At 36.1% G+C, this 25,183-nt stretch overlaps 1 protein-coding gene across 1 annotated transcript in view; it reads right to left on the reverse strand.

Moving 5' to 3' along the window:
- Window positions 1–418: 418 nt before the first annotated feature.
- The window catches only part of ankrd11 (ankyrin repeat domain 11), a 131,564-nt gene continuing 106,799 nt past the window's right edge, over window positions 419–25,183 (reverse strand). Inside the window, exons 9-13 of the mRNA XM_052027986.1 lie at window positions 18,234–24,889; window positions 14,969–15,067; window positions 14,178–14,321; window positions 8,046–8,141; window positions 419–6,279 (exon numbers count right to left, since the gene is read on the reverse strand). Coding sequence (XP_051883946.1) covers window positions 6,094–6,279; window positions 8,046–8,141; window positions 14,178–14,321; window positions 14,969–15,067; window positions 18,234–24,889 — 7,181 coding nt within the window. The 3' untranslated portion in view covers window positions 419–6,093. The remainder of the gene's footprint in view (window positions 6,280–8,045; window positions 8,142–14,177; window positions 14,322–14,968; window positions 15,068–18,233; window positions 24,890–25,183) is intronic.

Raw genomic sequence — 25,183 nt, forward strand, 5'->3', positions numbered from 1 at the left:
TGGCAAAACTGCAGCTAATTAATATATTTAAGAGCAAAAAATTAAGATGCCGGAAATTTGAAATAAACAGAAAATGCTGGAGTTGCTCAGCAGGTAAGGCTGTATATAAAGAGGGAAATAGAGTTAATGTTTTACATCGATGGCCTATCCTCTTTGAAGCTACCTGACCTGCTGAATATCTCCAGTATTTTATTTTTACTTGATAAATTTAGGGACTACCAAGCATCATTTTCAAGATTAATCTAATGAAAAGTTTGTAGATTGGAAACTCTTAAGCAGCATTCAGGTATTTTCAGTTATTTCTTCAAACATTGAACTGGTTAAACACAGCAAATATGAACAAAATGGATTTAAAATTAATGGGGGTGATAAGTGGAAACATTGGGAAAGGCAGATTTAAAGAAAATAAGTCACAACACTGATTTATTTTCATTTATTTACGAACATAATTTTTGAGGGACAACAGTATCTCTCTTCTCTCTGTACATGCAACTGTAGAAAATAACATTTGTTTTGCAAGAACTCATACAGCTAGTGACAGTACTGCAGTGGCGCACTGCCAAACAATATGTACACAAGTAACCTAAATTGTACAAAAAAATTACATCGTTACATCACCGATGGCATGTTTGCCACTGCTTTCTCTTTTCTTAAAAAAAAACATTCTACACAGTTTACTATTACAAAGAGGAGAGTGTGAACTTGATGTTATTTACAATTATGTACAATGTCTCATACAGATGCAAGAACATTTACAGATCTGAGACTTCACTCCATATACCACAGGTGTAAGAATAAGAAAAAAAAGGTTTAATCGCCCTATACTTAGAGGTGTGCAAAATTTTTGGACTATCATTGTTGGTCACCTTAAAATATTAGTCTGGGTAATTGACACAGTCCTGGGCTTTTGAAAATTTCCCAGTACTCTAGTAGTGTTCTTGAAGCTTGGAACCAAGTCCCACCTTTGAGAGGCCAAGTAAAGAATATCATAATATTCTAATTTTACATATTTTAAAAAATATTTCTAAAGCTGTTTAGCCATCTTCTATAGGTGACATTAACAACTGTGACATTTGCTGGTTTTGAAGGATACATACACATATGGCTCTGCAATCCACACATTTACAAAACTTAAGCTGCTTATATAAATACAGACAAAAATATTAGTTGTTTTGCAATATTACAGAAGTTTTATTATGGAAAGTTAAAAACAATTTTTTTTCTATAATGATCCATTAAATCTCAAAAGAGGTCATCAGGCACCGCAGAAAGATAGTTATAATAATAAAACCAAAGGTCTTTCCACCTTGCTTTTTAATTTTATACTAAACTCTGACTTTACCAGACTTCCTGCAATGTAAGAGAATTAATGCTGTTCTGCAGTCTATTACTGATGTTATTGTAACTACAAGGACTGGAACAATTCTTCAGCAATAAACCACTGCAAATGTATGCACATTCACTGTGTATTTAAAATGTCAAAAATAATCATTTTAAATGTGATCTTGCAATTACAAGCAAGGATATAAATATGACATGAATTTTCATTTAAGCTTATATAGTGTATCATGAGGGGGCTAGCTAATAATTATGGGAAAATTAAGGTAATGAATAAGGAAAATAATACTTCAGTTTAGTCCTATTGAGATACATGATAGTGGTATTTCTCACTTTACTTTTCACGAATCAAGATAAAATAGTAAAATAGTTTTGAATATTGCCTTTTGTATAGGAAACTAGACAGTACCGTGACAGAGACCCATTGTTTAAAACTGAGTGACCATGACAGGAAATACAAGCTTTTTGCACATCTCTGCAAGGAACAATTTTCCATGCTTTATGAACAGGTATCATTTTTAGTGATAAAGTAGGGCTCAAACAATTTTTGTAATTAGCATAAAAGTTTTTGTCATTATTCTTTGCTACTTTGCATCATTCTCATTCCGTGCCCGACCTTAAATATATTAATGTGATAGTGACATTATACATTCCCTAAAAGCACTGTGACATTGCATGCAATATCTGAGCTAGAAATTCACAGACCAATGGCGCAAAAGACTGCAGATTTAAGAATGCCACAATGTGTTAGATAATTCCAAAATGGAATACAGTGCACATCAGTTACTTGACACAGAGGGAGAAAATAAAACATTCTTCATAGAAAGTTCATTTGCATCGGGAAACATTAAAAGCAGCTATTTCAGGTTTCTGTAAAAAGTAGTGGCTGTCATGTGAATCAACTTAACAGATTTCTGCAAGTTCTGTCAGTTTTTAAAGCAGGCACCAAACAATAAAATTGTTCTTTTAAAAGGGGAAGGGTTGTAATAGGCTTGGTACAAAGAAAATTGTACTAAATTTTAGGCATTAAGCTATTAAATCATTTATACATACCCAACTCCTCAAAAAGCAGAGGATCATTTGGGTAAGGTACTAAAGTGTACATAAAAATCTAAACTTTGCCAAGTTAGACACTATAGGATTGACCGGTTAACTGATCCACAATATGGAGACATACATCAGGTAAATTTTCCTGGGACAAGTGGGGGAAGACCTCAAATTAAGGAAATGTCACAATCAGACCAATATTAACTTAAGTTTAGCAACACTTAGTTCAGTTGCACTGTATCCAGTTGCTATAAAAGATATTTTAGTAAATCGTCAGTCTGTTGAGCATCATTCATCTGTTTGTTAGTATTTAAATATGGATATAATAGCTCTACTGTTTGAGCCCTACATTCAAAGATCCAGTTGACAAAAATGGTACACAATGCACGCAGTTCAACTGCTAACATTACAGAGATAACATGTGCCTGATTTACAATACATTTACTCTCCAAAAAAAGTACAACTAATCAAAATACAGTACAGAACAGGAACCGGACTCTGAAGTTAGTGTAAACAATCAAATTTTTTTTTGCTGAACTTTTATATTTATTTTTCTATTCAATAATAATTACCCAGATAAAATTTCAATAACTTCCAGGCACCAACTGAAGGACATTCTGCATATGTATGTTTCAGAAAAAAAATAACAATGAGCCATCATAGTAATCAGGTAGTTCAAAACACATAATTATACTATTTTCATAGTAAGAAATAAGATAATGCCCTTGGTAAAACTAAAAAGGTTGAATTTACAATACCACACTACTGAAAAGCCAATGTGCACAGCACTCAATGCATTTCAGTTTTCCATTAATGTAAAGACCTTTGACAGAAATAACCAGTTCCATATTAAGTCACTATAATGTGGGCACCTTTGACGATCGGGTCTTCTGCAAAACTGAATGATTAAACTGCAATGATTTGAAACATTAATAAAATCAAGCAGATAATGTTTCAATGTACTTTAAATAAACTAAAATAATTGGCAAGTCTTGAAATTTTCATAATCATTCAAACAGATTTTCAAAAGAATAGATGCAATTTAAATATGTGAAGGATAACTAGTGTCTAGGTACAATTTTGCAACAGTTCGAAAAATAGTTATGAACCCACTGATTATAATGTTAGCTCACCTATTTAAAAACAAAGATTATAATAATTAAAATGTGACTGTAATAAAACAGCCAACAGTTATTGTATAACAGTGCAGTAGCAGCAGTGGTGAACTTAATGGAGGACAATATGTCTGATGGTTACTTTGCTATTTTGTACAGTTGTCCAGTACTTATGGGTGAACAACATTAAGCTCTTCTTCAAACTTCACATCAGATACACACCAACTTCCATCTTAAATATTTAGGTTCATTGTAAAAGGAAGTCCACATATGGTGGTTCACAATTAGCTTATAGACACTCAACTGTGGATCCAGTGGGGTCAGAAGTCGAGAAGCAGGGCAGGCAATTTTGTACAACACAATACTTTGTGAGAAATCTTAGATTTATGTATTTAATGATCACAACTGAGTATGGATGAGGGGGGCCAACCTAACTTGTGCTTCACAGACACATATTCTTCACTGACCAATATATAGGAATTTTTGCCTCTACTGCTTTAATCATGAAAACATTCCAGCTACTGACCATTCTTTGCATCAGAAAGTGCTTTCTTGACTTATATTCTGAACTACTTTTACTGTTTGCACTTGGTTGTGTGGTTAAGATTTGTTACTTGGGCATTATAATTCCATTAAAAATTCACAGGTTGTGAAGAATGCAAGTTTCTCTGAAGATCTGAATGGAAACAAATCATTTGCCCTGAGTCAGAAGATGATTTTGTCTCCAATGAAAGCCAAAGATGTGAAGAATTTTGCTTTGCCATCAGGTGTTCTAAACTGTGCATCGTTTCCAGTTGATGTCAACAAATGTAACGTCTTTAAAGATGTTTATACTAATTTACCAAAAAAGTTGTGCACTGGATCTACTTAATTTTTAAAGTAATTCTCCTTAATGATACAGTTTATATATCAGTAAAATTTACAGGAAAAAAGACTATTTGCCATTGTTTTGGACAGCATTTTAGCTAGGATTGGTATTCAGATTTCTCAGTCTTTGTCCCGTAAATAGCAGTAAGTGGAAATATAAATGGCCTACATACTAGTGACATATTTACTGTTGGGAATACATACAAACCAGACATTTTATACCTCAAAGGCAGAACTGGCATATCAAATGCCAAATATCTACTTGTCACAGGTGACTAACATGGCATTTGTCTTCAAATTAATTTATATACTGAATCAGAATCAGTGCTTCCTTTCAAATTTACTGTGCAGCAGTTTTACCTTTATGTAAACATGAAAACATTTAGCAAATAAACCACACAGCTGAATAATAAAAAGTTGAAGTAACTACTCCACACTTGCAACTTAGTGTAAAAACTTTAAGTAACTGAATAAATTTTGTTGCAGCCATAACAAAAATCTATTCCATTGCGGAGATGTGACTTTCCAAGGTTAACCAGTAAAACAATGAGCATTTCAAATTATTTGGCCCATTTTTTTTCCCAAATTGAAATGAAAGTGCCATCTAAAAAAAACTGTACATCTGAGGATTTTTTTTTATACATTTAGCTCTGAAGAGTGATATTACAGTATGAGTACTTATTTACAACTGTGCAGTAATGTGTGGCAAAATAAATTATCTAAAGGCAGCCATTGCCATCACAGTACACTGGTTAATGTATATAAAAAACTGTACAGGATTTAAGGGATTTTTTTTTAAAAACCATTTAGTATTGGCTCTATAGTGTCAAGTGGTGCTCTCTACTAGAGAAGCAATGAATGCCCAAAAATTAAGGGGTAGATGGGGGAAGAAAAAGAATTAAAACACACTCAGTGGCCCTACCAAAAGAAAATGTGCTTCAACAGGGTTTCTCATAGAGTTGTTCTTGTTCGCAACAGTAACAGAATTGCAGAATTGCATGATCACAGTGGACTTCAGAGTGTATGTAAAACCGTGATGGGTTAAATAGGCTGGACATTAATTTTTTTTCCTAAAATAAAATGACTACAAGCTCCAAAATCTTACCTGTTTAAGTCTTTAAATCTATAACTTAATTCACAATGCACTTAAAGTCCAACTTGTGACCTGATAACTCTGATCAATGAAGATGAAGTCTGACCACACTACACATTTAATCACCCAACCAATTCAACGTCTGTTAATAAGCAGAGATGTGCAATACTGTTACTTATTTTCCAACAGTTCTTTAAAGTGAAGCTAAAATTATTGTTAATGCCAACATACATCACTAAATTGTCATTGCCTCCCTATTGCAAACAAAAGTACATGATCAAGGGCATTGCTATGGCAGTTACCAGTTATGCTGAGTCCTACTGTTCTGCACTTCAATACAGGCATACAACTTTTGGCCTGCAACTTTCCAGTTGGTGTGCAGGCTGTAATTGCTTAAGTTTTATTATATCTGAACCACTGACCTGTCTTGACATCCTTCTTCCCTGCAGAAGTGATATCTAAAATCTGTGAAAAGTGCAATTATAATTTCAATGATGCTTCCTCCTCATGAAACAGGGAATCATTAGCAAGCAGCACTTAAGGATTTTAAAGAAAAAAAAACCTTAAACTAATGTTCCTTTGGGAAGTATCCCACTTGTGCCACAAATGGTTATCAACCACATGCTATCACTGTCATGCTGGCAGAAGCACAAAGTCATCATTCACATCAACCATTGGCACATAGAAGGAAGGGACCTCAGTGACACACAGGGACTTGTGTCCGGCTGGGTCAAGCTCTTGTACTTTTAGCTGCCATTCCATTCGTTGTACTGCATTCAATGCAGCTGCTTCATGCTGCTGCCGCATTAACAAACAGGTCTGTCAAGTAAAAAAAAATTAAAAGGTATTAGTAACGAAATGTTTTTCTGCAAAAGGTAATTTGACACAACTTTTCATTTTTCAGAATAGAATCTTGGATATAATAGACTGCAAAAAAAAATTCCTAATTTGAATTCATCATTCAATCCTAACCTTGCATTTTATTTTTAAAATGTTACTTTTGTGGTGGACTTTTAACCTCCAAGGAAGCATTTCAGTAGCTTGCTTTCAACATACATTTGTCCCGCTGAGTTTTATGTCTGCTCTGACAAAGCTAGGAGGTCAGTCCCCTGAACAATCTGAATGGTCTTTATGGTAATCTGCAAGTAGACATACCATCAGTTTTTCCACTTACTATGGTATTCTTCCAAAGAAATAACAAACGTCTGCTTCCCACTTCATCCTGGAAATGAGGTGAAGTGAGGATCTAATTTGCCCCCTCCAAATTCTTGATGTTTTAGATTGGTACTTAAACTAATAATGCCATAACACAATGCTCTCTTCCATGTGTTTTGTTTATATAAATGGAATACCTTTAAAAACACAACTGTTCCCAAAATTAATGATCAAAAGAATGGTCTTTTCAACATTTAACTTTGTGTGCAAATCATGAATTTTATATACGTGGATGGTTGTCCTAACCAATCCATGGCTGAAAACAATGACTAAAGTGTCTAGAACCCTAATTTGTTTACGTCATTAGCTTTGAAGAACTACCTTTAAAATCCACTAAAGAAAGTATTTTCTCCAACTTACACAATTGTTGAGTCAAAGGAAGGCATGCAGAAATCGGTTAACAAGCACAATAGTGGAACTAAATTAATTCATCAAGACACAAAATAACCAATAAATGTGCATCAATTTTTCATTTGTTAGGACGATTTGATAAATTTATCAGATACTAAACTATTTCAGGACTGGACTAGATTGGGCCCACCTACCCACTTTATAAGATGCTGAATTATTTAAAAAGGATTACCACAAATTAACTGAAATTATTAATGTGGCATATCACCACTTAGTTTTCTATATTCAGTCAATTTCAACAGGTATGCTCTTCACTTATCCCTTCAGCCTTGCTTTATTTAAAAAAGTTACTTTATTGAGCTTAGAATTCTTAATTCCTATCTAATTGACAGGTGTATTAAGGATTTCTGAAGTGAGTGAAGCCTAGTATAAATGTTACTTAAAACTACAATGAGAATTGCACATTGGAGAAGGTAGAAAATGTTCTACAAGGTATTGTATCCATTCAAATTTTCATTCAGCAAATACCAAAGTGGCAACCTTTGATTGAATTTATTGATAATAAATTCAGAGTCATTATCAATAAATTCATAGTCATTATCAATAAATCAAACATTTGCAGTTGAATGCCAGCATTCTGCACCATACCTATTTGTCATTGAGCTTAAATCTTACAATTTTCTTTGTTCAACAAGCTAAAGCCCCACTTTATCAAATCATAGTCTGATTTTAATTTCAAAAGTTCACGATGATCAGGTTTAGATTTGCGGACTTAAAATATTTTAACACACAAAATTAAAAAACCATTTTAGCATAAATTGTTTATGCAGTTTTTACTTTTAAAAGGAGAAAGAACATTTTTACTTTTAAAGGAGGAAAGAACTTTGAACCGTTGAGAATACCAAAGGTCCATTTGTGGAAATCAATATTTGAAATCACATGGTCCAACTAATATTCCAGTGTTTTACTACCTTTTCCTGAAAATCATGTATGATATCATACAGGATAAAAACAGTTACCTTCATTCTGTCATATTTATCATCAACATCCTGTAGCCATGAAATAAACTGTCGGGCATTAAATCGATCCCTCACTGATGTCTTATTTTCATCTCCCTATACAACAAAACCAGAAAAATTAGAACAGCCAGAGAATATTTAGTTTATAAAACAAACAATAAAAAGTTTAAGAGGCAATAATTAAACAATTATTTGAACTGTCAGCAGAAACCATTAAGATCAAAAGTACACTGTTACAATTTCTGACCACATACAAGGTTATTACTTGGAGCTTCATAATATAAAAGAGTGGCTGACCGTCCTGGAACAGAACGCAGTTGATTGAACTTAGAAACTAAACTATCTCGATGCACATGCCTCTGAATACAAAGTATTAACCATTTTTTGGTGTCCTGGAGGCTATATCTAAAACCACAATTATAAAAATATAGCCTATTCCCACTAAAATAAAGACTGGATTAAGCCACCATTTGCAATTTGGTACTATCAAAAGCAGTGAGCATTTTGGCAATAGCCAATAAACCATATGAAATATTGAAAATAAATGCTGGAAATACTCAATATGTTGGGCAGCATCTGTAGAGGGAAGGAGTAATATTTCAATCTATAGCATGCCATAGTAGAAAAAATGTTGCTAGAATGAGATGAATTAAGACAGGAGAAGAATCATACAGAGCCAATGGTATGGACATATTGGGATGAATAGCACATTCCTGTGCTGAAGATTCTTCATAAAATTCTGTCCAAAAAAAAATAGAACTTTAAGGAAGAAAGTATTTACCTGTCACTGGATTATCTGAAATAGTTTGGGAAGGAGTGATAAAAAGATAAATCCAGACTAATCCCAGATTTATTAGAAGGTCAGTCTTTTCTGAATTAAAAGGCACATCAAGATTTTTTTTTAGTTTAAGGAGGGAAGTCTACAATCAGCAGAGTAAAATTCTGATAGACTTCATCTTTTTCAGGTGCAGTGTCATTTTCTGCTCTTGTTCCAAACTGGAAAATATTAAGTCTTGCCCCTATTTTTCCCCTTTCCTTCCTCCTCCACTTCACCTCCATTTCTGGGTTTGGATAGGTGACCAAGGTCTGTTACAAGTCAATTGACTCCAATTATTCTGACTACAATTCTTCTCATAGCATTTCCCAGGATTATTGCTTTGCTACACAAGAAAATATTAGACTAAATGAACAAATGCATGGTAAGAGATTAGTTTAAGAAATAAATACAGAAAATGCTGGAAATGCTCGACAAGTCAGGTAGCATCTGTAGAATGAAACAGAATTAACATTTTGGGCCAATGACTTCATATTTTTTGAGAAGAATAAAAGGAGAAAATTTCACACCCTGCGGCACCGACAGTTAAGACACTGCAAAAGAGTGATTAAATTCAGGGGTGATCAAGAAGCTGGAATTGGAGACTTCACTTTAGGACACACTTTAAGACTACACTCCATTTACCAAAGGTAAAAACTCATCTTGGTTTTGTAAACCAATTCCATTCACAGAAATAATAAAAGTTAGCACCTTAGCTGTACTATGAATTTGTACATGGAAGAAAACCTAAAGCATGAAAAGAAATGCTTCATCATTTAACATTATTTTCCTTTATTTTGCCCCAGTTAAATACTTAGTTCTTTTTATCTCAGTACCACTTGCCTGTTCTAATCTTGTATTCCTTGATTTTCTTTATACCCACTAATCTATCAATTCTAAATACACTCAGTGACAGCACTTCCACAGCCCTCTTGGAGAGAGGGCATTCCATAGATTCACTACTTTCTGGATGAAGAAATTTCATCTCATCTTTATCCTGAATGATTTGCCCCTTATTTTGAAACTGAAACCTCCTGGTTCTTGACATCCTGACCAGGAGAAATATCATCCTTGTATCTACCCTCTAAAGCTTCAAGAATTTTGTGTTTCAGTGAGATCACCAATCATTCTTCTAAAGCCCGGTCTGCTTCGTCTCTCTTCATTGGGCATCCTACCAATTGCAAGAATCAATCTGGTGAACATTCATGGCACTCCCTCAATCTGTAAGATATCCTTCCTTAGGTAGGTAGATCAGGCTTTTACACAGTATTTCAGATATGATCTTATGAGGGCCCCATCTAATTTCAGTAATGTCTTCATTCCTTTTCTCAAATCAAATTGCAATGAAGGTCAACATATTAACTACCTTCTAAATTGCTCGTTGTACCATAACTAACTTTCATTAATTCTTATACGAGGACACTAGATTCCTCAATACCAATACTTTTCAATCTGTCACCATTTAATACAGTCTTCTATTTTTTTCTGTCAATGCAGATGGGCTCTTATTTTTTCACACTACATTCCATCTGCCATGCCCTTGATCATTCACTAGGCACATATCTGCTCAATGTCTCTCTGCATCCTCATCAAGCCTCATGGCCACTCAACTTTCTATCAACAACAAACTTGGATACAATACACTTGACTCCCTCATCCAAGTCATCGATACAGACTGCCAACTGCTTGGGGCTATAGCTCCAAACCTTGCAGCACCTCACCAGTTACAACTCTCCAACCAGAATATTTTTTTTATTCCTATTTTGTTTTCCGCCTGTTAACAAGTCCCCAATCCATGCCAGCATTTTATCCCTTAGCCCATGTGCTCTAATTTTATTTGATGACCCCATGTGACACATTAGCAGCCTTCTGAAGGTTCAAATCCACCATATCAACTGGGTCCCCCTTACCTATTTTGCTAGTTACCATCACAAAACTCTAAATTTGTCAAATGCAATTTTCCTTTTACAAATTTATACTTACCGTCAAGATCATTATTTTCTAAGTGCCCTGTTACCATGTCCTTAATAGCTTTCTCTACCATTGGTGTTAAGCTAATTGGTCTGTACTTCATTGTTATTTGCCCTCATCCTGCCTAAGTAACATTTGCTGCCTTAAAATCTAGATTTATGGAATTTTGAAAGGTGACATCCAGTGCAACCGTCACCTCCACAGCTATCTCTTTCAAAACCTTAGGATGCAAGTCATGAGGCTCTAGGAATTTACTGGCTTTCAGTCCTGTCCCATCTCATTTATCCAATATCTTTCATCTACAAATGCTAATTTCTCAGTTTTTCATTTTCTCCTGACCCCTTGTTTTTTCTCCATAAAATCGAGGGCTTTGTGTCAATTTCCTGGAGACCTCGCATCTATTTTCATGAAGACAGACCCGAAATATTTAATTTATCTGCTATAGGCAGGTACGGTAGTGTAGCAGTTAGCACAGCGCCAGCAACCCGGTTTCAATTCCGGCCGCTGTCTGTAAGGAGTTTGTACGTTCTCCCTGTGTCTGCGTGGGTTTCCTCTGGGTGTTCCGGTTTCCTCCCACATTCCAAAGATGTACGGATTAGGAAGTTGTAGGCATGCCATGTTGGGGCCAGAACTGTGGTGACACTTGCGGGCTGCCCCCAGTACACTCTATGCAAAAGATGCATTTCACTGTGTGTTTCGATGTACATGTAACTAATAAAGAAATCTTATCTTATTTCCTTACTTGCCAATTAATTTCTCCTGTCCCAGTTTATAAGGGACCCACATTCAATTTTTGTTAATCTTTTTCCTTCTACAGATCTATGGAGGTTTTAACAGTCCATTTTTGTGTTTCTTAGATTACTCTCACATACTACTGTGGAATTATCCTTTTAACCATGGGAGAAACAAGAGAAGAAACCATTGTTGAAAGCTACTACATGGGGATCTTGTTCTGGATCATTCTCGTTACATTAAAAAGACTGAAAAGTTTGTCAAAGTGGGAACTTCTGACAGTTGAAGGATAGTTTATAATTCATGAGGAAACCAACGACTGATAAATCTTGCCAGGAGTGAGTTGTTCACACTAGAGCCCAGTAGCCCAGGTCAGAGTAAGGAGGTTACAATGCAGAAACATGATAATGGCTTGTCAGCAAGGAAAGCACGGCCTAGGTAGCCAATTGGGAACTAATTGTGGTATACAGTGGTTAAATAGTGGGAAACATGAACATTAATACTGCAGCTGGAAGCGGAGCCAACACAGCCTCTCAGTCAAGAATGTACTTTTGGCAGACTAATGACCTGAGAATCTGCAAGTTGAGCTGTTTTAAGTAATTTCTAGTAGTGGTGATGGTATTTGTAGAAGGTACAACCCACAATGGACTGAAGTGGTTTACGGGATCCTAGCCATCCATCTTGTAAGTCATGACGACAAACTTCTTTGAGTGTTATAGAAACCCTGTTATTACTTAGATTTCTTGTCCAAATCTTACTGCTCTTTTTGGCAACACTTTCCTTTGATTTAATACTATATTTAACTTAGCCACTGTTTGACAAGATTTCCTGTTTTGTTTTGCCTAAAGGGGATACAAATTTATTGCAAACTGTATTCTTCAAATGTTAGCCATTGCTTGTCTACTGTCATATGTTTTAATGTGATTTCCCAATCTACCTTAGCTCCATATCTACATAGTTTGTTTAGAATTAAGACCCTGGTTTCAGATTGAACTAAATCACCTTCAATCTTAAAATAGAAATAATTAAGGGCTATTAATTGAAAAATAAAAAAAGCTGCATATGCTGGGATCTAAAATAAAAACAGAAAATGTTAGAAATTCTTAGGTCAGGCTGCATTTGTTTCTCTTCCCACAGATACGGCCTGACCTGCTGAGTATTTCAAGAATTGTTAATTAATTTCTTCTCATTAAGCAATACTAGCTCTAAAATAGCCCCTTCCTCTAGTTGGTGCCTCAACATATTGATTTAGCAAGCCATTTCTTATGCTCTCAACAAATCCACCTTCCAAACTATAACTATGAATTTTGTTTGTCTAGTTTATACATAGATTAGTACCAATGAGTACTCTGTTCCTCCTGTTACATGTGCCTTTCCTTTCCAAATTCATGCTGTGCATTTTTCAACTTTGTACCATCTCAGGCACTATTCTGTTAAGCGTAATTGCTTTCCTACATTTGTGGGATTTCAGCTAATTCTGGAAGTACGGCGGTCTGATCTACATTTGAATTTAAATATACAACAGACACTTTCATATACTGTAAACAAATTAGATGTTATTGTTTTGAATGAATACATTAAATACATTTGTTAATGCCCTGATTACTTAAGTTGTATCTGTGACTGCTGCTGTCAACAAGGAACTGTGATTTACAAACACTGACAGTGGTGCTGAAACATTCCAATTAATGCTACACTTCCATGCATGCAGATTTATTTAACTGTAATTAAAATAAAAGTACCATTGCAAGCTCATATCGACTTATGTCAAATTAATTTTCCTTATAAGGACAGTCCATACATTTGAAAATCCTGGTTTTAAACAGAACACATTTTAAAAAATACTATTACAGAGCAATTCCAGATTATAAGTTAAAAAGGACAAATCACAAGTGAGTAAACTACCAAGCATCATAAAATGAAATAATTTTCTCAATGTAGACAACAATAGAAAGAGTGGAGAAATGTGCAGAATGACACTTTTTATGCAAGGAGATATAATGGGATTCCTGGTGAAACTGGGATGAATATGACAAAGATCTTAAAAGGAAAGTTCCTTTAGGTTGGTTTAAGGCGAGGGGGAAAGACTTAAAGGGGATTTGAGGGGTAAGTTTCTCACACAGAGGGTGGTGGGTACATGGAATGAGCTGCTGGAAGTAGTAGTAGAGGTGGGTACAGTTACAATGTTTAAAAGACATTTGGACAGGTGCATGGTTAGGAAAGATTTGGAGAGATATGGGCCAAACACTGGCAAATTGAATTAGCGTAGATAGGCACCTTGGTCAGCATGGATGAGTTGGGCCAAGGGGCCTGTTTCTGTGCGGTATGAGTCTATGAATATTTTTCCACACATATGGGTAGAAAGTATTTGCATATGTAGGCTGAAAAGATGAGGCAGTATTTGTTTGCTATCCTCATTAGTTTCATGTTTAAATTATTTCAATTCAGTACAAATATTAAAAGCATAATTTCAGTTTTTGCTCATAATGCAGAACTCTGCACTCAAGTGAGAAGACATACCAATTTAAAAATTGTCATGAAGTTTTAATAAGCAGAACAAATCATAAAAATTAGAGATTAGAAAGAGTAGAAATGTACAATAGTTTTGCACTGACCTGATTTTCTGATGGCATGTTGTAAACCTCAGAATCAAGCAACATTGTGCAAGCACTGAATGGCACTGCTTGGTTTGCTATTGTTCTTGCTGCTCGACAGTGCACTCGTAGAATTTCTTGCTCACATGAAACTATTAGCTTCTCCTGATAATTTAAGAAAATAAATTTTTATCCCAAGCTCTTAAAATTAGAAAATATTAAATAAACCATAATTTATCAATTAACCTGTTAAGAGCCAACCTAAAACTTCTGGCTGCATAAATATGAAGAAAGATTAACACATTTAAGAGCAAATGTATTGAATATCCCTATTTGATCCCTGTCACTGATTTTTTTTCTTCAGGTACTGATTTTCAGATCTTGACACCTCCAACTAAAGTGATTAAAACAAATTATTTCAATAGAAGAATATGTTGAGCTTCCCTGGAATGGTAAATACCTCACACCATCTTGCATGGAAAATGTGAAGCAAGGCTACAAGTAAAAGAAATCTGAAGTTGACCATTTCATGTTAATACAGGTTATGGATAGATTTTTAAAATATACTTTATAGGATGACAAAGAAAATTAAATAAAATCAAATGCACAGATTTGAATATAAACCTGCAATATACAATTTGAATATACGGAGTCAAATACAACAATCTACCATTTTTCTCCTTGCTTATGCACACGTGATCATTTCTTTAAACTGTAGCTACAATTGGAACCTCTGATGAAAAATAACAATTCTGTCAAATTGCAAACAGGAGGAAAAAAAACTAGATTTGTTTAAATGGAACATAATTTACCCTTTCAATGCTATGCTGAAGACGCAATTTCCCACGCACGGCTTCTTGCTGCCTGAAAAGTTCTTTCAAAGGCTCACACAAAGATGGAGGTGGTGCAATCTAAGAAATTGAAACAATTAGTTTATTTAAAGTTGAGAACTTCCACCTGCCAAGTACTAAACCTGTAGTATTTTTTTAAAATGCAGTCTACAAACATTACCACGTGCATTCAAACATACTTAGATTGTTTACTCTAAAAATGAAAAATTGTCTAAAAATGGAAACGCATCTCACCAAATGCCACTTATCACGTGTGATCATTTTCCAAAGAACACTTTTTTTGAAAAGAGATCAAAAGACTTATCAAATGCATTTATTCTACACCCAAATCATAACAATAGCAATTATGGCTAATTCAGCAGATTGCTGTCATGTGCCTGTACTACTTGACTAAACCTTAAAAATGCCTAATACACGATATTTAATATAGTCATTAACATTCAGTTTTCTTCTGCATTTTGTAAGTGTGCATAAAATATAAAAATAATAGACAAAACTCCAGCATAATAATAAAATAGCAACTTTAGTTTTGTTTATTATGTTTCAGTAACAATGGTTGGTGGTAAGCACCAGCTAAAGCTCCAAGCTGAGCTTTGGGTTGCCTGCCACTTTAATTCACCACCCCACTCCCACCCTGACCTCAGTGTGTGCCCTCCTGCACTGTTACAATGAAGCCAAATGCAAGCTGAAGGAACACCACCTTATCTTGTGCCTGGGCACAATGCAGTCTGCAGGACTCAATATCAAATTGTCCACTTTGAGGTAGCTTGCTCTTTCTGACCTATAAGCTTCAGAGTACAAGGGCTGCTTATTTTTCTCCTGTCATTCTTGCAAACTTAACCCAACTCTCTTTTTAACTTTTGACATCTAAAAACTGCAACCTGGTCAGGCAGTACAGAAACAACCAGATGATAGTGATCAAAACAACATATCCTCACTCAATTTCACACAGACTGCAGCTTAGCACAGGGTTGTGCTTGAGACATCAGTCTATAGAGTAGATATAGCTCCACAGACTGTCTTCTCTCAGAAACAGTATTCAACTCCCCATCCTTACCAATACATCAGCATTTTTGCTGTTGCCCATTAAACAGCTATCCAGTATGGAGAACTCCAACTGAAATTGACATGCTGCTGTGCATAGCCGAACTTCCTGGGGCCAGAGCACACAAGATTGTCTTTCAAGGCCATCTCCTGTTTCCTCCACTGAAGGTAGCCAGCTATCCAGCAGTTGTGCTATAGCTACTAAAACAGTACACATGAAGGGACTAGGACAGAAAAGGTTGGGCATAAAAATTGAAACCATTCTTTTCTTCTTCCATTCTATACAGCTGGCTATGCCCTAATAGCCAGCTGTATTGTAAGAAAAAAAGGAAAAGAGATTGCGTAGTATGCAGTAGACTACCACTAATATTGGCATCTACTAAACAGTACCATCAGGTTCCTCCAAAGTTCAGGCAGTGGAGAGTTGGTTAGGCACAGCAATTTAATCTATGATATTGTGTGCCAGCATAATTTTCATTATATGCATGATTCCTACATGTGTGCAGGAAGAGTCAAGAGCAACATGATGAGTCGATGACCCCCTCATCACCCAGTTGACAAATTTGGCAAGCTGGCTCAAGTACTTCTGGGTGTCCAGGATACTCTGGATTGAACTGCTTGCTTTATTGTCTTCAGCCACACTACAACTGAACATTAAGAGAGTGGAACCATTTCTGTTCCAAGATATGGAAAAACTGAAATGTGGCACTTGTAAAATGATGCACCCACAGTCAGCAGCATTCATTAAGTCTGCAATTTTATCCAAACCATGTGCTGTACCCAACCAATATCCACTTAGTGTGCCAAATGCAGTTTAAAAAGTGCATCAGTCATTTCCTCAATACAGATGACCCCCATCTTATGGGGGCGGGGGAGTGAATTCCCAGAAAACCACACATATCGTGATTTTTTGTAACATGAAGCTACATCATCTGTGCATGTGTCAAGAAATGCAAGCTGAAAATAAAATAAAACTTGACACAAATTCCCAAGAGTGACTTTTTATTCTGTATCTCAGATTTTTTTGGTAGTGATTTGTGAATTCCTTGAGGGTGAATTTTTGTTACCTGAACTGGTGAAACCCAAGGATTGCCTGTACAAGAGTAAACAAAAGAATTCATTTTCTTGCAAATATCTAGAGATGCAGTTTGGAGGGAGGTAAATGCATAAAAGTTCAATGGTACAGTCACTGCCAGTGCACTCTTTACCTTGCTTTGAGTTTGCAGTGGTGGACACTTTACAGTGTGGGCATCATCTCTGACATACTATTGCTCACTAGTGTTCAAGAAAGAAAATCAGTTCTGAATATCCTGGACTGATGTGGTCTTCTGCTAAAAGCTCTGATCCTCCTTTCTTCTCTTTGGAGCATTTTGCCCTGTTCAGTATTTCCTCTGCTTACTTGCCAAATCATGCTGCATTCCAAGATGAATGCTTTCTGATGCACAGACGCCTGGGGCCTACTGGTTTGTGCAGAAGCCTTTCAGCAAAATTTCTTAGATGTGCCACATTCCCCTGTAGATTTCCACAAGTTGAAATAATTACAGTAAATAAACTCTTGTTGAATTGCACCAATAACCAAAAGAAATCAACCAGAAACTAATCTGTAACTAATGCATAATCCCTTTAAATACCCTCTGTGGGGATCCTTTGTGCTGAAGATGTGCTCTGCTCAGCACATTTGGGTGGGTGTTTGCTGGAGGACTGAGCACCAAGAAAACCGTGTCAAATCAGTACAGCAGATTGCCAAAGCCCACACCAAGATGGCACACTAGGTGTGCACAACAGTGTATTAATGCATGCACATCATTTTGCAGATGCCACACAACAGTTTTCAATCAACCATTTTGCCAAAGCAATGGTATGATTTATCAGTTGTATATAATAGATTTTTTTTTATTTTTCACAGAAATAAGGCAGAGACCATTGGGAGTGGTGAAGAATCAGCCAAGATTTGGTTATGAGTTGCAGTTCTGTGATAGAGTCTGGTACGTGTGTTTGAACACTGAGCGAGAATAGTATAATTCAGAACTACGATTCACTCCATCTTTGAATAGCTCATAAGATAATCATAACCGAGGCTAGCCACCGAAAATGAATCGAATAGACAAGATTGCATCCAATGAACTTACACTGCAGCACAAGAAGAAAATGGGAAATATATTAAGAACAGACTTCCACTTACCACAGGGATATGGAGTTTGCTAAGGGGCTTTCCATCCAACAAATAGGAACCAGTATAGGTAACATATTCAGCATAGCACTGAGGTGCTTGTGGGATGATACAGCACAAGATTTTGCGTTTTTCCTCAATCTTTTTACGAATTTGAAGATACTCAAAGTAAGGGTTGGATCTGTCACTGTGGTATGGTTCAATGTCATCTAATTTAATTGCATCAACAATAGCTGCCAATGTCTGCTGGATCATTTCTCGTGTCTGCTGTGCTGATGGGTTGAGAATCATTGGTTGATGATTTGCACGAGGGATTTTTCTCTTGCGTGGATGCTGCGCCTGTGAATCATCCTCCTCCACTACGCGCCCTTTTGGTTTTCCTAACTGAGCAGAAGTAGTATCCTTCTCTAAGGTAACAGAGTTATTCTGCTTGTTTAGATTAGCCAGCATTTGTGCTCGGTTCCTTGTGATCCTTTGAGGAATCTCTTCAACTTTGCTTGGCTTTGTTACCTCAGTCACTGGTTTAGATGTTGCTTCTGTAGTTTCAAACACTTTGACAATAGTGTCATCTACCAATGAATTAGAAGTAACTGCCATAGTTTTATCTTCAAATTCTGTACTTATTTCAGTATGCTGCAGTGACATCTGCCGACTATCATTTTCTCCATTCTCTTCAGCACTTAATGAGGTTTTTTCCTCAGTATCCTCAATTTTATCCCCCACTGCTGTAGTAACTGCTTTTAGAATCTCACTGATAGCTCCATGTCCTTCCCCTGTTGCTACAGCAGCATGATCTGTATCTTCAGCGTGTGTGCTAATAACTACAGGATCACTAGCTTCAGTTATCTTCGCCTTCTCTTCAGATTCTGGTTCTGTCATTTCTACGTCTGGGTCGTCTTTGTCTTGTAATGGCAGCATTGGAAGTGAAAATGGTCCCAGATCAAGATCATCTATGGAAGTTGGAAAAGAATCAGTCCATGGCAAAGGTTCATCTTGTTGTCTAGCAGCAATATTCTGCTGTAGTTCATCACATTTTTCTGCAACTTTAATTTGTTCCTGTTGGTTTTCCACTACAATGTTGTGCATTTCTGGAGCCACAGTACAAGATTTATCAGGAAGTGGGTTGCAGGTATCAAATGGTGAATGCGCTTTAATTGGAGACATGTATGGAATGGCATTGTCCAATGCTACTGACTCTTCCCTTTGGTCCACTCCTGGCATATCACCTCTGTTTCCATCTTGCTCTGTGTCAGGTACAGATACTGGACATTGGACTGGGGATTCAGGAAAATGAGGTAAAATAGATGAAACAAATGGCAATGCTGTATTATGTATGGTGTCTGGGGGACAAAGTGGCCTGGTAGTTTCACTGAACGATCTATGAGGTGACTTCAGGTGTAACTCAGAACCCATTGACCAATTCACTGACTGCTCCAAAGAATTACTCATTGGGCTGAGGGTTAGCTGTTCAGTTGGTCTGTGTGGTGAAGATGGATAACTTAGCTTATTCTGGGCTGAATCATTGGAAGTAAATGGGTCTCCAGATGTAGGCACAAGACTGGCATTTAAAGCTGAATTAGGAGACATCAAAGGAGTATTTGGTTGCTGCTCTGAAGAATCTAAAGGCAAGGCAAAATCAGTGACTAAGCTATCTAGAGATGGTTCCAGTGGATCCGGTTTCTGCGATGGCAATGATTTTGCATGCAAATGATTAAGAACACTTTCGGGTGGAGCGATAAGATTTTCAGTGAATGACTTTGCAACTCTAGACTGAGACTGTTCCAGCTGTGGTGAGGAAATTCCATACTCAGGTGAAACACATGGTGACAAGCCAGAGAATCTCTCTGAATGAACAACTGATTTTTCCTCCATTGCCTGTGGAATAGAAGTTTCATAATCTGCTGATACAGGCACACTTTGCTGCCTGAAGAACTTTTCAGAATTACCATCAAATCCTTCTTGTGGCCTTCTGGTATCCATTGACACTGATCGAAAGAGGCTGGATACTTGAACAGTGCTGGTTGATGTCTGATTTGGATTACTTTGCATGCTAGTGGGGATGCTCATATATCTATCAAAAAAGGTAGGGGAACAGGCATTCATGGTTATTGCTGACATGGTTGCTGAATTTTGGGATTCTATTCCTTCAAACAGATCAGTAAAATCTTCATTCACACAGTTAGGCATATGTGGCGTGGGCAGTAAATCTTCATAACTTGGACAAGAAACCAATGGAGTCATCTTTGGAACACCTGTTGGCCTATCTTGATCAGATCTTGGTGAAGCAGGTAAATTTGCTTTCAGTCCAGGAGTTGAAAGCCAGTCTTTTATATCAGGACAAGTAACTGGCTGAATCTTTGCATTTGTGTCCAGTGACGCAATTTGTCCTGGTCCTTGATCCTTAAGCTTTTTGTCCTTTTGTTGAGAATCAAGTGAAGTTTTTTTGGCCAACATATCAAAATTCTTCCTGCGTATTTCTTCCGTACTTCGGACTCTCTCTCTCAACTTGGGATCTCCTGACCTATGCCTCATCTTCTCCTTCAATTTCATTCGCTCTTTGTGCCTTTTATGACGTTCTTCAATTTCTAGATCTCTCTGACTTAGCATACGTTCAAAGCTAGTCATCATCAGGTCTCCATCACCTAAAAGCTTTTCCTTAGGTCTGCTGTCCTTACGCGATACTTCTTTAGTTTGGTTTAGTTTATCATTTTCAGTGGTTCTAATCTTAAAGGATTCATTTTTGTCCTTTTCTGAATTCTCTTTGATTTTTTCCTTTTTGATTTCAATATTTTTTGAACAGTCATCTTTTGCTTTTTCTTTGTTTCCACCTGACTCTCTAACAATAGGAAGAGAGTCTTTAGCACTAGACTTGTGTTCTTCTTTTGAATGCTTGAACACCATGGTCATTTCTCCATGTTTTTCCTTATGCTTTTCTTTGTCATCTTTTGATTTATCCTTATGTTTGTCTTTCTTTTTTTTGTCTTTCTCCCTCTCCTTGACACCAATGAAAACACTAGAGACCTTATCTACTTTTTTAGGTAATTCCTTTTCAGATTCATTCTTATCTTTCTTCTCACTTAAAACAGCATCTCCACTTTTGTCTAATTCATCATCTTTCTCAGCTTTTAAAAAGTGACTTAAGCAATCTCCATCTGATATCAAAGGGTCTCGCTCAAACACTGAACCTTCTCGTTTAGCAGCAACTTCTTTTAGTTCCTCTGACTTATCCCGTTTTTCCTTCTTCACCTTGTCTCTCTCATTTTTTCTTGACGATGATGACAGATGTCTGTTTCTCTCCTTTTCTTTGCCTTTTTCTTGTGAATACAAAACATTAAGAGAATCCTTTAACTTCTCCTCTGCATTGTCTTGAGCAAAATTCAAAACATCATTTAAACTACACATTGTGGAATCGTGCGCTCGCTCTGTAAAGCTGTCAGATGAAACTTCACTGATCTTGTCATTGGAATCCTCTTTAAATTCATTAAAAGTTGAGCTTTGTAGTTTTTCCGAGCATTTTTTTTCTTCTTCTATTGGAATTCCCTTTGATAGCCTTCTTTCTTTTATTACAAGTTCTTTGTCAGTTTTTTCTTTTGCCTTACCTTTCAACTTCTCATCACTTGAGTGCTGCTTTTCTAACTTTTCTGGAAACTTTGGCTTGACCTTCTTTTCTAGGTTTGAATCTGTTGACACTTTATCCTTTCTTTCTTTAAATTTATCAACTAATTCCTTATCTTTCTTTTCTTTATGTTTTTCAAGCAAACATTTTTCCCTCTTATCTTTCCCACAATCTATTAATAGTTTATCCTTTTTCTTATCTTTGAATTCTTTCTCTCTTGGTTTCTCTGCTGAATGTTGTTTATCAGCTGAGTATTTTCGGTGTTTCTCATAGGGAAACAGTTCCTTTTCTGCTTTTGTCTCCTCTTTGTCAGGCAGCAAGTCAGTTCTACACATTTCATTATTCCCAAGTTCTTTGTCACAATAATCTAACTCATCGCCACTTTCATCTGTGAAGATGTCATTTGCTATGCTATGCCAACTCATTTCCTTTCCAAGTTCCGTATCAACTCCTTTATGTTTATCTGTTTTTTCTTTCTCCTTTCTTTCTGCAAAGTCTTTATCTTTTTCTACATGTTTTTCCATTGCATTTTTGTCTCTCTTTTCCTTACTGAATTCTGATGACATTTTTCTGTCCTTGTCTCGGTTGAAGATATCTTTGTTCTTTTCCTTCTGTTCCTTTTTATCTTTGAAACCACTCAATTCTCTGAATAGCTTTTCTCTATCTGCATCTTTGTCCTTTAAGAACTTATCAGTTAGGCTCTTTTCATTTTTTTCCTTTTCAATTTCAACTGAAGCTCTATCCTTAGACTTTTCTTTGTATTTTTCCATTTTTACCTTTTCCTTCCGTTCAGTTCCATCTTTTTTTTCCTTCTCTTTTCCTGAATAATGCCTCTCCCTTGCTTCCAATGTCCTTCCACTGAAATCACTTTCAAGTTTCTCCTTGAAGAAACTTTCATTTCCACACTCTTTTGAATCTGGTTTGGAGATATCATCTGCCTTTCCCTTCAGGTCTTTTCTTTCCTTATTGAATTCAGCAACAATGTCTTTTCGCTCTTTAATATTTTCAATTGCATCTTTATCCTTTCTGTCTTTAACACTCTCAATAGAGTCTTTCCTCCTTTTCTCTTTTTCCAGAAAACAGCCCTGCCCCAGTTTATGTTTATCAAGTTCGTCTTTTTTCTTCTCTACACTTTTATCTACATACTCGCGATCTTTCTTTCTTAAGCAGTCTTTATCATAGCGCTTTTCATTTAGTTCTCGCTTATCTTTTAACTTGGATTCTTTTTTCTTTTCCTTACATTCTTCTTTCATACTTTCACCAGCCAGTTTCCCTGCTGTGCCATCTTTGTGTTCCTTGAAGTCTTTAACTGGGATACCCCAATTGGCTTCCCCTTTTACATCATATACAGAAGAACTGGAGGACAAATCTGAAAACCATTTTTCTTCATGATCAGACATACTAAACCTATCATCACTGTCTAGAAAGTGACTCTTAGTCTTTGGATCCTCATAATCAGACTCCTCTTTGCGAACTTTATCTTTTCTTAGTTTTTCCTTGTCATCTTTTGCAGACTTTTCTTTGTCTTGTTTCAAATGTTTCTCACCCTTCAAAGGTTTTTCCTTTGCCTTTTTCTTATCATCTTTATGGATTTTAAACTTTTCTTCTTTAGAAGATTTCTCTTTAAAGGGTTTTTCTTTATCTACTTTGAAAATTTTGTCTTTTTCTTCTTTTACAGACTTGTAATTATCTTTGGAGAAGTCTTTGATTTTCCTTAACTTTTCTTCTTTACAAGCTTTCCCTACTTCGTCTTTGAGTAACCAGTCTTTTTCTTCAGATTTGACTTTAAAAGGTTTTTCTTTTTCTTCTTTCTTTAAGTGCTCTTTATCATGTTTTACAGTTTTTGCTCTATCAATTGAAAGGTTTTCAGTTTCTGCATTTAAAGATTTTTCTACTTTTTGCTTAAACTCATCAGTTTCTAGATTCAAACTTTTTGAAAACTTATCATTGCCTGTCAGGATATTCTGAGATCTTCCCTTTTCCTTGTCTTTTATTTTGTGCTTGTGCTTCATTTTATGTTTTTTAACCACCTTGCCCTGTTTATCAAATTTCTGAACTATTTCATCAGCATTCAAAATCTTGAAGATATCTTCTGCCATTTTCTTCTCTGTTTCATCTCCATCAACAAGGCTTTTCTTTTTATGATCTCTTTTCTCTTTAACTTGTTTAACAGACTCCAAACTGGAATCTTCCGAAGAATAGTCAGATTCACTTGTTAGTCGTGTTCTTACAGAATCTGACAAAGAACTCACATCAGACCAGACCGGCGACATGTTTGATTTCCAACCATCAGCTCGCCAGGGTTTAGAATGTTGTCGTGCAAGACTGGGAATATGCTTTGATGATGCATAGCTCCCTTGGGAGGAAGAACAGGATGCAGACAGTGAAGAGAACATTGCTGATTCTTTCAGGCTCATATAAGAGTCCTTCATGCCAAGTCCACTCTGTATTGATCCCTTATCCTCCTCCTCACTTTCTGAATCATTACTTTCTGTTGCAGATGAATTGAATTGGTCTTCATCCTTACCCAATCTACCTTCCTTGTTTTTCATATCTTTTTTCCATTTTTTTTTCACTTTAGTTTTTTCTTTTTGCTGTTTTTTAACTGGTGACTCCCTTTGCTTAGAGCTTGCAACAGGCAGACTGGAGTGCACTGAAGGCCTGGTAAGAGGAGGAGAGAAGCGTATTAATCTATCCTCTTCATCTGAACTGTTGGTGTCAGATAAAATACGTCGTGGAGTTTTCTTTGGTGTTAGAAGGGAATTTTTAGAATAAGTTTTTGTCTCTAATTTAGGAATAGAAATGCAATTGTTCGTTTTTAAGTCCTTTCTATAATCTTTTTTCAGCAAATGTTTGTCGTCAACAGGTGGTACTCTATCTTCCTCATCATCCTCATCAAATTCATACTCATCCTTTACTGGTGTAACTGTTTTAGATAACTCTTGTCGCTTGATTTTGTGTCTTAGGCCTTTCTCAAATTCAGAGTCTGTGTTATTACCATCAATTGAACTGGAGGGAGCAACTGAGGGAGCATCTTCATCTTCGGAAGTTTCTATGTAGCAATAAAGTGGATATAAATTAATAAATGAAAAGGTGCAAGCAAATAATTTTAAAGCACCAGTTTAAAATGACTTGCAGCCTTTAAGTTGTTCTGTACACCATAAGACTGCTGGAGTATGGTGTAAATTGCTTTTATGCAGTGGTCTACTAGTGCAAAATATTTCTACTGTATGCATATTGTCTATACCAGAATATTTAAAAGAATAATTTCAATATTATTTAACCCTATTGTCATAGAAATAAGTAGACAGTAGTGTGTCAGGAATGAATGAATGAATGCAAAATC

This window comes from Pristis pectinata, chromosome 13 (genome assembly GCF_009764475.1).
Source record: "Pristis pectinata isolate sPriPec2 chromosome 13, sPriPec2.1.pri, whole genome shotgun sequence".
In the NCBI taxonomy this organism is placed as follows: Eukaryota; Metazoa; Chordata; class Chondrichthyes; order Rhinopristiformes; family Pristidae; genus Pristis; species Pristis pectinata.